This window comes from Notamacropus eugenii, chromosome 3, assembly GCF_028372415.1.
Source record: "Notamacropus eugenii isolate mMacEug1 chromosome 3, mMacEug1.pri_v2, whole genome shotgun sequence".
Taxonomy (NCBI): Eukaryota; Metazoa; Chordata; class Mammalia; order Diprotodontia; family Macropodidae; genus Notamacropus; species Notamacropus eugenii.
The window spans coordinates 97,232,046-97,247,028 of NC_092874.1; the positions used below are offsets into that span (position 1 = coordinate 97,232,046).

Here is a 14,983-nt window from a genome sequence, read left to right on the forward strand (position 1 = left end):
GGAATCAGGGAAAATCTAGGTTCGACTCCTAGTTCTGCTACTTTGTATGACCTCAGGCAAGATATGTCACGTCCCTGGCTCTCAATTTCTTCATCTGTAGAATGAATGGGTTGGACTAGATCCCGTGATCCCATCATCAGTGACAGACTTGGCAACTGAAGCAGATCTTCTACCGTCCACTCTTATTCTTTCTCGGATGCACCAAGTTTCTCTATTTGGGGGCCATTTCAAAATTAATCAACAAATAAAAAAAATTGCTTTGTCCACCATGCTAGGCTCTGGCGGAGATACGAAACTTAGATAAAACATGACCCTAGAACCCACTTTCAGAACGAGGAGGGAAGGAAAACCTAAAGCACTAGTGACTATAATTCACAATATGGCTAGACAGAGCATTAGTTACAAAACAAAGTTTCTCGGGACTTGGGGGAAGAAGGTTTTTCGTTTTTTACCAATGGGAGAGGAGGGGGAATCGACTGGAGGCTTTCTGGAAGAAGTGATGTGAATTGAGCTTTAAAAGGACGGTAGGTGCTTCAAAGGGGAAAATGAGAGGGATAGTATGAGGATCAGCCTCTAGCACTGCTACCCTGTTCTCTCTATCTGTCACCACAGCCCTGGCCTCAGGAGCACACCGAAGTTATTCGGCTTGTCCACTAGTCCTCCCTCCGGCCGCTCTTGCCCCACTGGCCAACGGCTTCCGTTTTCTTTTTTTTCCACAGATTTTGTAGTGCTCTGAGTCTAGTTTCAGTGCCTCACATCCCTTCCTCTTATCTAGGCTAAAGTTAGAGGAGACAGAGAAAAGGCTTTTCTCCTAGTCCCTCTTTTAGCCATTCCTCGCCTGCCCCGCTTCCCGGCCTCCAGAGAGCTGTGAAGCGGTAGAAGAGTGGTCAGTGGGTGTGACTGCCTCCGGGAGTAGCGGCCAAATACTACAAGTCCCACAAGCCATCGGGTTTGAAAGGAGGGACTGGGAATAGACAGGAGTCTCCCAGGTCTCTCAACAAGCACTGCCTATTGGTCCACTCCAGAGCAGAGGACTAACGAAGATGCATCTCACCTCTTGCTAGAAGGATGCTCTTAAAGCCAGTCTCCTCCAGCATCTCCTAGTCTGGTCTCAGATTTGATCTCCACCCACCCCCTCCTCCCACCCCCGCCCTGGGTCCAATCCTGCTATCCTCCTCGGGCTCAGCCCTTCGCTCCTGCTGTCTGCCTTCCTTCGTCTTCTCCCTCCTCGTATTTTCTTTGTCCTTCAACCTGTACATCCCCATCCCATCCTGCCCCGAGTGAGTGAGGTGTGTGGAGGTTTCCCAGCCAGCTAGGCTTGATCCAGGACCCACCACAGACCAGCCGGGACAGGGGGGCCTGGACGGGCCAGGGTCCAAGCTGCAGCGCTAGCCGCCTGCCTCCGGTGACACGCAGAGCTTCCAATGCCTCAGCCGCAGCGCATGCAGGAGAGCCTGGGCCCAGGGCTGGTCTGGGGTCGGAGCGCTACCCGAGTGTCCGGAGGGCTCTCTCTGCAGGTAGGACTTGCTACCCAGCCCTCGAGCAGTCCCGGGTCCAAGAGAAAAGAGAGGCGACCGAGACCAGCTGGAGACTGGGCCCTTCATCCCTCTGCCTGGCCCTGTTCTCTTCGGGGGAGGGACCTGTCCTGGGACTGAAGCTGAGGCCAGGCAGAGGGATGACCTGGGTTCGAGTTCTGACTTTGCCTTTAACTGGTTGCTTGACTTTGCCCTCTCTGGGGCTGTTCCTAATCTATACACTGAAGGAGTCAGATGAGATGACTTCCAGGTCCCTAACAACCCTAAAGTCTAAGAATCATAGGATAGATTGTTAGAATCAGTAGGTGCAGCTTTCCCTTCTACAAACGAAAATACCAGAAGCCCCGTGAGATTGTCTTAAAAGAAAGGTGCTGACCTTCCTGCTGTATTTCCAGGGTTTGAGATCAGCATAACTTGGTAACAAAAAGTTCTTGAATTGCCTTATTCCTGATGTTCGATCTGCCTCCAAATCTTAGTGAGTGCCTATAAAGGAAAGAAACAGCATTGCACATAGTATATGTGCTAGGAGCTGTTTTCTACCCACAGGGTTATATTGAAATGAGCCATCCACATTCTGTCTTGCCCTTATGAGTTTTACTGAATACCTTTCACTTCTACATTACATTCATTTGCCATTATGCTCATCCCCCTTCCCTACCCATCAAGCCTTTCCTTGTAACAAAGACTAAGAATAAAAATAAACTCAGAACCAACGAATATATCAGCCTTGCTCTGCTCCTTCACCTCTGCCCTGTGGAAGCCCTAAAGCTTGTCAGTTTTGCATAAGTCCCGCTTTCTCCCTCCTTCAGTTGTCAGTGATCCACTCCGCCCATTCAATTACTTTGTATTTTATTTTGTTTTTATTTATCTATACATAGAGAGATAGATATAGGCCTATAGTTTGATGAAAGAGAGATCTTTCATTCACGCCCATCCCCACCCCTCCTCAGTAGAATGTAAGCTACTTAAGAACAAGATCTGTTACACTTTTTTCTCTTTGTGACCCCAGTGTTTGGCACTTAATAAATGCTATTGAGTTGAAAGCATATGAAACATTCTATACTCATAGTTCCCCAAATCGTCCAAAAAGGAAGGAGGTATATTTTTCTCATCTCTTTTCCTGAGCAAAGCTTAGTTTTTATAACTATACAATGTTCAGTTTATTTTATTGTTCTTATTTTTGTAGTCACTACCTGTTTTTCTGATTCTGCTTACTTTACATTGTCAGTTCATGTAAGTCTTCCTGGGTTTCACTAAATCCCTCATTCCTGGTTTCCTAACCCACAAGAACATTCCATCATGTTTTGTACCATAGTATGCAATCTGCATTTTCTTGTAAGATCTCCATCATTCACTTTATTAAAAAAATATTTACTGAATGTCCTTTTTAGGACTAATTCTATGAAGGGTGCAAAGACATAGTACCTCCTCTTATGTAATTCATATCCAGTAAGAGAAATCAGACAGATACATGATAATGGTGCATATTTCTGTAAGTTTTACAACATGCTTTTCTTGAAACAGCTCTGTGAGGCAGGTGATGTAAATACCATTATCCTATTTTCATATGAGAAAGCTCAGACTCAGGGAAGATAAGAGAATTTATACAGCTAGTTAGTCCTGAACCTGAACCAAGTTCAAGAATCTTTCAACCAATTCTGCCTCTATAGAGTATGAGGTAAGTCCCATACAATCAGTACAAAAATAAATAAGTAATAAAGAGAGGAAATGTGGTATAGTAAAAGGAACCCAGGGTGTCTGAGGCCTGACTCTGCCACCTACTTGCTGGTAACCACTGACAAGTCATTTGAACTTTTTGACCTTTGGTTTCCTCATTCATAAAAAGAGGGCAAAATTGTATGATCTGTCTCACAAGGTTACTGAGGTTCTTTGAGTCTGTTTGCTCATCTGTAAAATAGGGTTAATAATGCTTACACTACTGACTTCATAATATTATTAAGGCTCTCTGTCCTCTTCTGTAAAATGTAGATCATAATACTTTCACTACTAATTTCACAAGGTTATTTAGATTGCTGTGAATGAGGACAGTATTTTGTAAATTTTAGTATGTGCTGTGGAAATATGTGCTATTACTTTTGTTAGAGGTGCAGAAAAGAAAGATTGCCATATACTGAAGTGATCTGGGAAGGTTTTATGGACAAGGGTGAAATTCTGGCCCTAGAGGATTGTAACAAACACATGCCTCCATGGGACAGGAGATAGTCCAAAGCCAGGATATAAGCAGGATGTAAGCAAGGTGTCTCTTGAGACCTTGAGCATGTCTCTAGGCCTCAGTTTCCTCACCTATAAGTTGAGAGGAATGGGTGAGATGATCCCTAAAGTTCTTTTCTAGATAAATCTAGGATCTTATTATTCTGAGCCAAGAATCTATGGAATAAATTTCTGATTCTAGTTCTAAGAGAAACTTTGTTCCTATAGGTAAATGTGGGTGCTCTGTGATGTCAGAAAATGAAAGCTGCAAGTTAGTGTTCCCACTTTTGACTTATCTTCAAACTTAGAGGCATTAAATATAGTGCTTAACTGTAACAATCAGCTCGTCACAGATGCCTGGTTGTGTGTGGTATCTCTGTTCCCTTTAGATAATCTCTATCTGATTTTAGCTTCAGTTTTCTTAATTTTACATTATGTTTAATATTTCTCCTTCTTTTGGAAGAAGATAGGTATAAATATTAACTGAAGATAATCCATGGAGGAATAAAGTCATTTCTAGAAACAACTAGGACCTATGAGCACAACCTTCTTCTTAAGTGAGCTTGTGATATGGACATCTCAGAGTACTTCAACTCACCCTAATAATGGTTCATCCCAATGAGTAGGAATCTTAGAAAAGAAAATACTGATAAAATTACTTGTTTTCTAGGAAATCTGATCATTATCATTCCATCATAGTCCCTGTGGAGAGGTTGGGATTTGAGGAATGGGCTCTGGGAGGAGCCTGGGAAAAATAGCTGATGGATGGATAGAAAAGAACCCTGACTTTCAGAAGCTGTTGGCTACAGTTTCAGGGGGAGGAACCTATTGTTATCTGACACCTTTAGATGGGCAGCGATTACTAATAGGATTGTTACTAAGTCCATTAGATGATGTTGGTCCCTATTACCCTTCATGAATGTTTCTGATTGGTTCATTGGTAGAGTTGCCATGACGGCCCTCAGTGGGTGTGACCTGATATAACCATTATTTGTATCTGTAGTCATTAATTTCCTAAAGATTATGGAAGCAGAAACCCTTTAAAATAAGAGAGTTAAAAGAGGGGAAAGAGGTTTACTGAGCTGAGGTCTGTAGAGAGACACCTTCAAAATTCAATTAATCTTCCCGATTCTTCCCAAGGCATAGGAGTCCTTGAAGGGGATTGGAAAGTATGCTTCAGACCCATGAAGGTCCCTGGATATCCTCTCTGTAGCCCCAGGGACTTTTTCCAGGGTGACAGCAGTGCGGAGTGATTGCTGTCATTACAGATGCCAGTGACATTTGAGGATGTGGCGGTCTACTTCTCCCAGGAGGAGTGGGCAGTACTGGATCCACAACAGAAGGCGCTCTACCAGGACGTGATGAGGGGAACCTATGAGTTGGTGACCTCGCTGGGTGAGGGCGTTGATTACTTGCTTGGTAGCTGTCCAATCAGGAATCCCCAGGTGCGTGGGGTCAGGGAGCCTAGAGCCACAAATTTCCTCAGAATCCCTGAAGACTCAAACAGTTCAAAAAATGTTCAGAGCCTGACCTTGCCCTGTGCTTGGTTGGTTTCCTGGGGGCAGGGAGTAGGGTGGGATTTGTGGCAATAGCCAAAAGAACATTGGATTTCTACTCAGAAGACCTGGGTTCAAATTTGAGCTCTCCTAATTACCACTTTTGTAACCATGACATCTCTCAGCCTCAATGTCATTATCCATAAAAATGGGAGGGGGGGGTAGAAGATTCCTAAGGTCTCTTACAGCTCTAAATACTATGACACCGTAAAAAAGGGGAAGTATTCTGTCACCCCCTGCCTTTTATGCAGCCCCACAAATGCATGTTGTGATGCCCTAGTACATCAGCCTTTCACTCCTGATGGTTCCTTTCCCATTGCCCATTCTTCCTAGTCAATAGCATGTTTCTCATGCAGCAACCCTCAGTCTAAGTCTTTCCATTTTCAATAGACCACTGCAAAGATGGTGAGCCCAAGACATTACAAATGTGCATTCCAAGTCAGATTTCATAAATAATCTCTGAGCCCTATATTTCTACCTATGTGATTATAAGACACACTTTCAACCACCTTTCTCAATCCAGGGTATCCTACTGCCAAACCAGAGGTTATCTGTAAAATTGAACAGGAGGAAGAACCATGGATGAAGGACTCCCAGAACCACAGAAGAGGCCTGAATTGCCACTGGGGTAAGTCTTCCAACTTTCAATCACTGCGCAGATCTCTGGTTCTAAGCCTTCTAAGCCTTTCTGAGCAGTTTGTATTGTCCTTATCTGCATTTGTTTCTTTACACAATAAATATTTATTAAGCTCCTATGGTGTGCAAAGTACAGTGCTAGACTGGGGGGAAGGGGAGAGTGCATTCAACCACAGACTTTGTTAAAAAGAAAGGAAGGCTGTGAACTTTAACTTTTAATCAGATAGCACCAACATCCTCCACTGTATTTAACCCAGAGTTTTTGTTTTATTGATTTAAGAGTCTTCCTTTACATTGTTGCACTTACTGACTTAGTTTTCTTCACTGTTCTTCACTTTCTATGAGTTTTTCCATGATTTTTTATGCAATATAATCTTCCTTTACACCCTGTCATCATTTGGCACATAGTTTGTTTCTAACTTTTGCTAAGCTAAGCTATTAATAGCTGCTAAGAAGAGCTTTGTACAAATGGGCCTTTTCTTACTGCTTGTAACCTCATTAGGGTGTAAACCTAAGGTGAACATTTCTGTAACCCCTGTGTATCTCTAATAAGGGCATTCTCACCCAGCACTCCTCATGTACTGGCATCTGTAGTTTTAGCTTCCTGGACCTGATAGTTACCAATTTAACACTGCAAGGGTTATAAACCTCTGCCACCCTTCCTTCCCCCTTGTTCATCTTCCAAAAACTCAGTCTAGGGTCCGATATCACTCTCCTCCATCCTCCATTGATATCAGCCCAAGAAGTCAAAAAAATAGATAAAAGTATGCTAGAATGCCAAAGTACTGGTAGAAAGTTGTCATATCTTCTCCCTTTTCCCTATGTATATGGACACTCTACTCAAATTTCAAGGTACTCTGGACATCCATATTCACTCAAAATAATACTTCACCTGCCCCCAATGATATTTCCTTTTTCTCTATAGTCAACCTAAGGACATAATTAGCTCAAAGCAAAGTCATTTATTGAAATAGTGGAGGAAGCAAATTTGCAATAAAATATTCTTCTCATGAGCCTTGGACACGTGCTTTCTCAAATATATTTACCATTAGTGAGGAGAGAAAGTTGGAATAAGGATAAAGCATGAGAAGGCCACACATGGGGAATATGTGTGTAGAGGGAAAACTCACACCTCTGATGACTACCACTATCTTTCTGGTAAGGTCATCTTGCCGTTCTCACTGGGCCTAACTCCTTGAGCTGGATGCGTGTGGTCTCTGTGCAATGTTCTTCTAGCCCTTGTCTTAGCTGAGTGGTACTTTGGGGTTGTAGTAAAATATAGGCCCGGGTAGCCAGAATCAAATTAAAATGTCATTGGGAAATAATTAACAAAATAAATGAAAATACAATATAATGCAGATAATGTTAGTATGTGGTCTTCTAAGTCAACATGTGACCACATTTTATTTGACACTGCTGGTCTACATTAAGCATTGTATCTTTTGAGTTCCTCCCTTGCGGGGAGATGGGGGTGGGTCACTGGAGCCATCTCAGCCCTAGGATATAGTGGTTCTAGGATATTAAGGCAGATTGACAACTCTTTGGTCATAAGCTAAAATAAAACAAAATTTACAACCTGGACAGAGTATCCCCAAAATTAAGTCTTTCCTCCATGACCCCTGTATGCTCAGTGGACATCCACAGCCTTACTCTACAGATAGTTCTTAACCTAAGTTGGATAGTTCTTTAATATTCTTTAATATTCCCAAGAATTTCTCTTAGCTAATTTACCTGACCAAGAATTACACTAAACAGGTAAGCTCAGTATTCCCCACCTACCTGGTCTGTATCCATGTCTTGATTATGTGTATCTGTCTGCAGGAAAGCTTGATAACTTTGGTTCGGTATTTGAAGCATTGAAATCTCAGTTTACCTATATATCAATTCCCTATTGCTGAAATGTGGGATTGAGGTTTGTTTGGTTTTATTTAAATATTTCTTTTCATTTAAATCTAGATGTGTGTATTATCCCCACCTCTATCATCCCAGCTCCCTAAGGTTCAAGCTTTCTGACTGAAGGCTGTAGCCTGGCTGTTGTTCCACAATTAATGGTCCTGTCTAGATACAGAACAGGAAGACTAGAATAGGATGATTTTTGTGGGGAATACCCTAGGGGCTGGGAACTAATATTCAGTGACAGGAGTACAGCCATCTCCATAGCTTAATATCTGGATTTTTTTTTTTCTCCTCGTTAGGTTCTAGGAACGGAACCAGAAATGAGAAGGTTAAAGATATTGGAGACAATATGGAAGACCCAGAGACATTTACATTCTTAATGAAGTCAGAGGGTGTTGTCCAGGTCCCCTTAAAGCTGAAAAACAGTAGTAGAGAAAAGTCCTGGAATAAACAGGCCTATGCAAGAAAGCCTAGTGGGTCCCCAAGGCCACTGGGGAAAAAGAAGCCCCCAACTTGTGCTGAGTGTGACAAGAGCTTTAAAAGCAACACAGCCTTGACCATCCATGAGCGCAGCCACACTGGGGAGAGACCTTTTAAGTGTCTCGAGTGTGGGAAGGGTTTCCCTTCCAAGGGGGACCTGAAGCGGCATGGAAAGATCCATGTAGGGAAGCATGATAGAACAGGAGAGATACTCAAAGATGCCCCTTCAGAGCATGCCCTCCCCAAGCATAAAACACCTGACCCCAGGAATCCCCATGTCTGCCTCCAGTGTGGGAAAGGCTTCCAAAAGGCCAGAAACCTCGAGAAACACATAAATGGTCACCTGGCAGAGAGGCCCTTTGTCTGTGGGGACTGTGGCCAGCGCTTCCGCCTCAAGCAGATCTTGGTGTCCCACCAGCGAACCCACGTGGGGGAGAGGCCCTACTGCTGCCCTCAGTGTGGGAAGTGCTTTAGCCAGAAACACCATCTCAGGAGCCACCACCGAGTGCACACAGGTGAGAGGCCCTTCATTTGCTCCCTGTGCTCCCGATGCTTCAGCCAGAAGCACCACCTGGTCAGCCACCAGCGTATCCACACAGGGGAGCGACCCTTCACTTGTGTCAGCTGCAGCAAGAGTTTTAAGGACAAGAAGACGCTGACCATCCACTGCAGGGTGCACACGGGTGAACGGCCATACACGTGCTCTGAATGTGGGAAGGCCTGTAGCCAGAAGCAGCATTTGAAAAGCCACCTGCGGGTGCACCGGGCAGGGGGCCAAAGACTGCTCCCATCATGCCCAGAAGAAAAACCCTACCAGTGCAAAGTGTGTGGGAAGGCCTTCCGGGACAAAAGGATTATGCTGACCCACCAAAAGACCCATGATGAAGAACCAAGACACTTCCCAGCACTGGGGATTGTGACATTGCAAAAGAAAGGACAGCTTCTGTGAGGCATCAGCATGGCTATTCATGGATTGCCATGGCCAGCCACTAGATGGAGCATAGAATGGGACAGTTTCAAAGAGCCAGCTGGGAAGATTGCCATGGGGCCAGACCGCTTGGGAGGTTCCAGGGGGACCAGGTCACTGTAGTTTCTTTCTTTCTCTCATAGACAAGATGAGAATGGCTAGCCATCTCACAGGCCACCAGACAGGAGCCTCAGGAGGAAGAAATTTTCCTTATGGGTGATGTGTTAAAGGCTTTTACTTGGGTCAAAGATCAGCAGTCATTAGTTTGGGTCTCTCTGCAGAACAGGAATATAAGTTCCTTATCTTTGAGAAATTGTCACTTGAACATCCTTTAAAAAGGAGATTAAAGAGATCTCCCCATTCTGTTCTCCATCATGTAAAAAAATGCTGGAACAAAGTCCAAATCGCTCTTAGCTTGCCATGTCATCTGAGATGGAGGCTGAAAGTACTATGATTTATTCTTACATTTAGAGGGAATAGGATAATCCTCCAGGGTCACCATCAAAAATCCAAATCTACCATCCTTCTTTTTCTAGAGAGCTGCAGTATGGTACAAAAATTACTGTTAATGATCTGGAGTCAGGGGCCCAAAGGTCTACTCCCAGTGGGGCAAGCCATTTAACCACTCTGGGCCTCAGTTTCCTCTTCTGTAAAATGAGGGAACGGGACTAGATGACGTGTCAGGCTCCTTCCAACTCTAGATCTATGATTGTATGATCTTAGACTTTTGTGTGATCAATTTCAGTTCTGGATTATGAACATATAAGCAAGGGTCATAGCACTGACTGATCCTTACTCTTCCATAATAAAGTTTTACCATCCCTACATTGCCATTCTGCTATTCCATGTTACCTCTACGCAAGCTCCCTGATACATCAGATCTTTTGATTCACTACATTGTTTTCAGGGTAAGGAGGAGACTTTTGGACAGGGCACAGTGGGTACAGTCTGGTATAGAGCAAACATTGTCAGATTAGGAGCCAGGAGACTGAAGATCTAGCCCAAGTTCTTCCACCAACTAGCTGTACAACTTTGGGCAAGTCACTTTGCCTCTCTGCTAAATGGTTCCTCCATCCTAGATCTGTTCACGGCTCTCCGTTGGTCAGTAGAGAGTATAACATGCTCATTGGTTTCGAGAAAACCCATCATGCAACCCAGTGTTATAGAGAATAGTACATTCCAAAGGAACAGTGTTCTATATGTGTGATCCACTGAAAGGGGTTATGGCCACTTTGTGATTTGTAGTGGGTTTTGATTATTTTAACAGGGTTGCTGCAAAATGACATTGGTCAGGACAAATTTCTGTGGGGTATGCCCTTATATTTTTATTTGGTTTCTCAATAAATTCACTGTCGTATGCACCACAGGGAAGGGAAATATGCATTTATATAAACTTATTATGTGTACTAAACACTTTACAAAAATCTTATTTGATTCTCAAAACAACCTTGCAAGGTAAGTGCTATTGTTATCCCCATTTTACCATTTAGAAAACTTAAGCAGGCAGAGGTTAAGTGACTTGCCCAGGGTCACACAGTACATGTCTGAGATCAGATTGGAACTCAGGGCTTCCTGACTCCAGGCCCAGCACTGGACCACTGAAACACCTAACTGCCTCTATCCTTAGGTTCAATTCACTATAATTCCATAGATTTGTGGCTCATTTTCCCCATATTTCAAAGGGGGTAACTAAGATTGTTTTGAGTATAAAATAAAATAAATTATTAATATATTTTAAATAATAAATATAATTTTTATTTATATTATGTAACATATTATACAATACATATAATATATAAAAACAATAAATAAATATTTAAAATATATAAATATAAAAATATATAAATTTATAAAGTATAAAATAAAATAATTGATATGAAAATGTTTCATAAACTTTAAAATATTAAATAAGTATAAGATTTGTCTTCTATATATCTAACCATAAGGACAGGCTTCATTGAGCTCTCCACACTCTCTTCCTCCAATTCCTCTTGTCTTCATTGGTAGTCAGGAATACAAAGACAAGAAAAGCATGGGGAATTCTGGGAGATCTGGAAGAGCTAAGTCCAGATGAACTCCCAGAATCCATGATCTGGGACAGGGCAAGGAAACAGGACTTAAAGTGTCCTCTTTGTCCCCATCAAAAATTGAATGAGAGGACATGGGCCAAGTCCACAAGAAGGAATTTGAATATTTTGGCTACTTACCCTGCCAGGGTTGAAAAGAGCAGGTTGAACAAACTGACTTTCCAATCATCCCTATCCTGGCTCAATTGCCTTCAGCATCTCCTGGGTATATGGGAGAGCCAGAGGGGTCTACTTTAGAGATAGGGGAGAGGAACCAGGTTAAACAGAGCCTGTATGCACATGGTGGATGTTCACTGAAGGTTTGCTAAATGACAGTTCACACTTCTAATGTGAAAAATGAGAGAGTTGGACCAGATCACCTTGAAGCACTAAAACTGTAATGGATTAAATCATGGAGCTTTAAGGTTTCCAGTGCATTTTCCTCAACTATGAGTATCTCCATTTTACAGATGAGGAAAGTGGGAAGGTAATGTTTGAAGAGCGTTGGTTCTGGGATCAGAGGACCTGAGTGAGTTCAATTCTCACCTTTGATGCCAAGTTTTCTCAAAAGTAAAGTGAGGTGATAAGAGTAAATGGCTTCCAAGGTTCCTGACAGCTCTAATTCTATGAGGCTCAGGGAGGTTAAATCATTTGCCCACAGTTACACAATCAGAAAATGTTGAAGGTAATCAGCCCAGGTCCCCAGTGGAATAGGTAGCACTGGATCAAAGGCAGACTCTTCAACTGGACATGAGAGGGGAACAATTACCTGGTAAACTCTGTAGGAGAGGAGTCTGACCATGGTGAAGGAGGATAAGGGCCCACTTACATTCCAGTTTCTTGCTTGAACCAATCCCAGTTCTCCTAATACTCACTCTTCCAGCATATTCCCTCCCCATACTTAAGTCCCAAATTCTCATTGGCATATCTGGACAGGTATAGCTCTGTCATGGTAGTGTTTGGAATGTAGGTATGGAGAGAGAACTATCTCCCTGGGCCTGAGGCACATGGATGCCCATTCTGGTTGGCCAATATCTTAATTCTGTTCCCTCACATAAACCCACTCCAGAGCCCTGGTCTAAAATACCTCCCCACACTCTTGCACTACTCGTATACTTAAGACCCCATTGTCTATAACTCATCTGACTATCCTTGTTCATTCTCCCATTCTGTCTCCTCCCCCAGCCAGGAGCCTTCCTTGGGAGAAGGTGTAGGAAGGATGACCAGAACCAGCTATGTCTTCCCTCTTGATGAAAGAGCTAGGTTACTTAGCTCCCAGAAGGTAGGTATAGATACTCAACCTCCTTGAAGACCAGAGTCCCTAGGTAAGGTGGTGTCTGGGTAAGCTACTCTTTCTATATTTCTTCCCATAGGCTCTTCCATGAAACCAAGATGCTGGCCTGGCTAAGGCAAAAGGAAGAGCCAGGGAACTAGGCTCCAGGAAAAGCCAAAGTCACTCTTGCATGGTTTTTAATATGGGTATAGTAGATACCATTTTGAAGCAGGATTTTGTTCCACTAAATCAGGGTGGGGAACCTGCAACCTCGAGGCCACATATGGCCCTCTAGGTCCTCAAGTGTGGCCCTTTGACTGAATCCAAACGTCACAGAACAAATCCCCTTAATGAAAGGATTTGTTCCATAACACTTGGATTCAGTCAAAAGGCCACACCCAAGAACCTAGAAGGCCATAAGTGGTCTCAAACACGCAGGTTCTCTATCCCTGCATTAAATCATATGCCTTTTTAAAAATAGCCAACAAACATTATAGTGATTATCAGTCTGATTTAGGAAACTACATTCACCCAAGAGAGTTCACTTAACCAACACTTCGAAAAAACCAAGTGGATGAAGAATTTCTGTTTCTCAGACTATAATACAGATGTGTGGACAACAGAGAGAACTGATCCATCAGCACACATACCACAGTGGTCCAGTGAACTAGGCCCAGAATTGAATGGGAGATGTAAAAGTGTTTATCACAGTGATCACTTGCCATTTGTTAGCCTGTAATAAATGATTACTCTTTTTCCCACTCATATATCCACAACCACCTTGGGGAATGTTTTGTGTACCATCTGAGTATAGATGTATGGCTGATTTACAAAAGAGCTGAAAATACACGGATTAGCCCCAGAAATTTCAGCCCAGGGTTATCTCACACAAAAGCACTAGCTTTCTTTGAAGTAGCTACAGTTGAGATTTGCAGCAGATGGCAGCAAAGAAATAGTATCAGTAACTCAACAGAGACAGTGAACTGTAGCTTTAAAGCATATTGGAACAGCCGTGAGGTATAACTGGTTGCCTGGAGACAGTGAGTAGTGATCCATGATCCTTAGGATCATGAGTTATCTGAGAAACCTTCCTGCTGGTATAGGAATGTAGGAAGATGCCTCCATGTACAGGAGGCAGGGCAGAAAATGATTGTACTATTTAATTTACCTTGTTTTCTAATTTGCTCTTCTGTTCTAGCTACTCTGCTATTTGATTTATGGTTCCTGCCATCAGTCAGTGAAGAATGCAATGGAAGGAGACTTGAGTATCATTTGTATAACTATGATTATCTAATGCACCCCACAATAAACTTGGAGTAAGCAAGGAGGTTTCAGAGCTATTTAAAAGCCATGTTATACATGGAAGCAGACTGAGGTTGAGAAGTTAAGTGATTTTGCCCAAAATCATACAATTAAAGTGAGAACCTAAGTAGAATCTAAGTCCAAAATTTTTTCTACTAGAGCACAACATTACAATGCTTCCAAATCTGCCACAATGGCTACTACATGTGTTACCTTTCCCAAGAAAGAGATGCAATTCAAAAGAAGTTTGGGGGGGTTTTTTTGCGATATTTGGAGAGGTATTATCCCCCAAATCATACCACATAAGAGGCTATCAATTCTAACTAAAGGTAAGGCTGAATTTGTTTGCTCAACTGTGTATACTTGTTATAATACATATACAATACAATACAAATACATAGCCTTTTTTCTTTTAAACTGGGGGCAGGAGAGAAAATAAAAGGCCTGTACATTGAAAAATAAAATTTTTTAAAATAGGTAGAAATTGGATTTTCCCTCCCCCTCAACCCTTTCTCACACACCTAGGGATCTACACAGAGACAGAGACAAACATGGACACTACTCAACATATATCTTTGTACTCAGTCAATGCAGTTCAGGATCTAGTTTCTCCCATTCCCTTATTCCTATCGGGAAATAAAAATGAAACAGCTCTTTCCATAAGAAAAAGGTGTCAGTCCTTCCCACCTTATTGCTGATAGACCCCAAACCAGGTTAGTGACTCCCTTAGAGGAGACTCAAGGCAAATTCCATTACCATTCTGGGTGAGTAGCTTCCTGAACTTGGACATGGAAGAGCTACAGGGGGTCAATGGCAGGCTGAATTCACCTATAATGGGGCACTAGAGGCCTTAGATGGACTTTCTAATCCCATAAACCACAACTGGAAGGCCAGTCACTCCTAACCGCTTTTTCTATGTAGGACCCCCTCAAACTTCTTTGGCCAGGTCCTTTGCTCAAAGGTCTTCCTTACATCTACTTCTGTTGCCAAAGAGCACTATCTCTTCATTTTTACAGGGAAAGCATCTGCTAAAGATTGGGATTGTGGAGGTGGCAGAGGAG

At 42.8% G+C, this 14,983-nt stretch overlaps 1 protein-coding gene across 3 annotated transcripts; it reads left to right on the forward strand.

Annotated features, from left to right (window-relative positions):
• Nucleotides 1-930: 930 nt before the first annotated feature.
• LOC140533056 (uncharacterized) lies at nt 931-12,947 on the forward strand. Of its 3 annotated transcripts, XR_011976775.1 has the most exons (5): nt 931-1,517; nt 5,015-5,141; nt 5,826-5,930; nt 8,134-9,394; nt 12,533-12,947. XR_011976775.1 is itself a non-coding variant. In XM_072652344.1 (4 exons), exons 1-4 carry the CDS (start codon nt 1,425-1,427, stop codon nt 9,261-9,263), a joined length of 1,455 nt encoding a protein of 484 aa, XP_072508445.1. In that variant the 5' UTR covers nt 931-1,424; the 3' UTR covers nt 9,264-10,976. The 3 variants fall into 3 exon arrangements, 2 of the variants coding, with proteins under 2 accessions (XP_072508445.1, XP_072508446.1); XM_072652344.1 differs by lacking the exon at nt 12,533-12,947 and having other exon boundaries at nt 8,134-10,976; XM_072652345.1 differs by lacking the exons at nt 931-1,517; nt 12,533-12,947 and having other exon boundaries at nt 5,053-5,191; nt 8,134-10,976.
• The last annotated feature ends 2,036 nt before the right edge of the window (nt 12,948-14,983 follow it).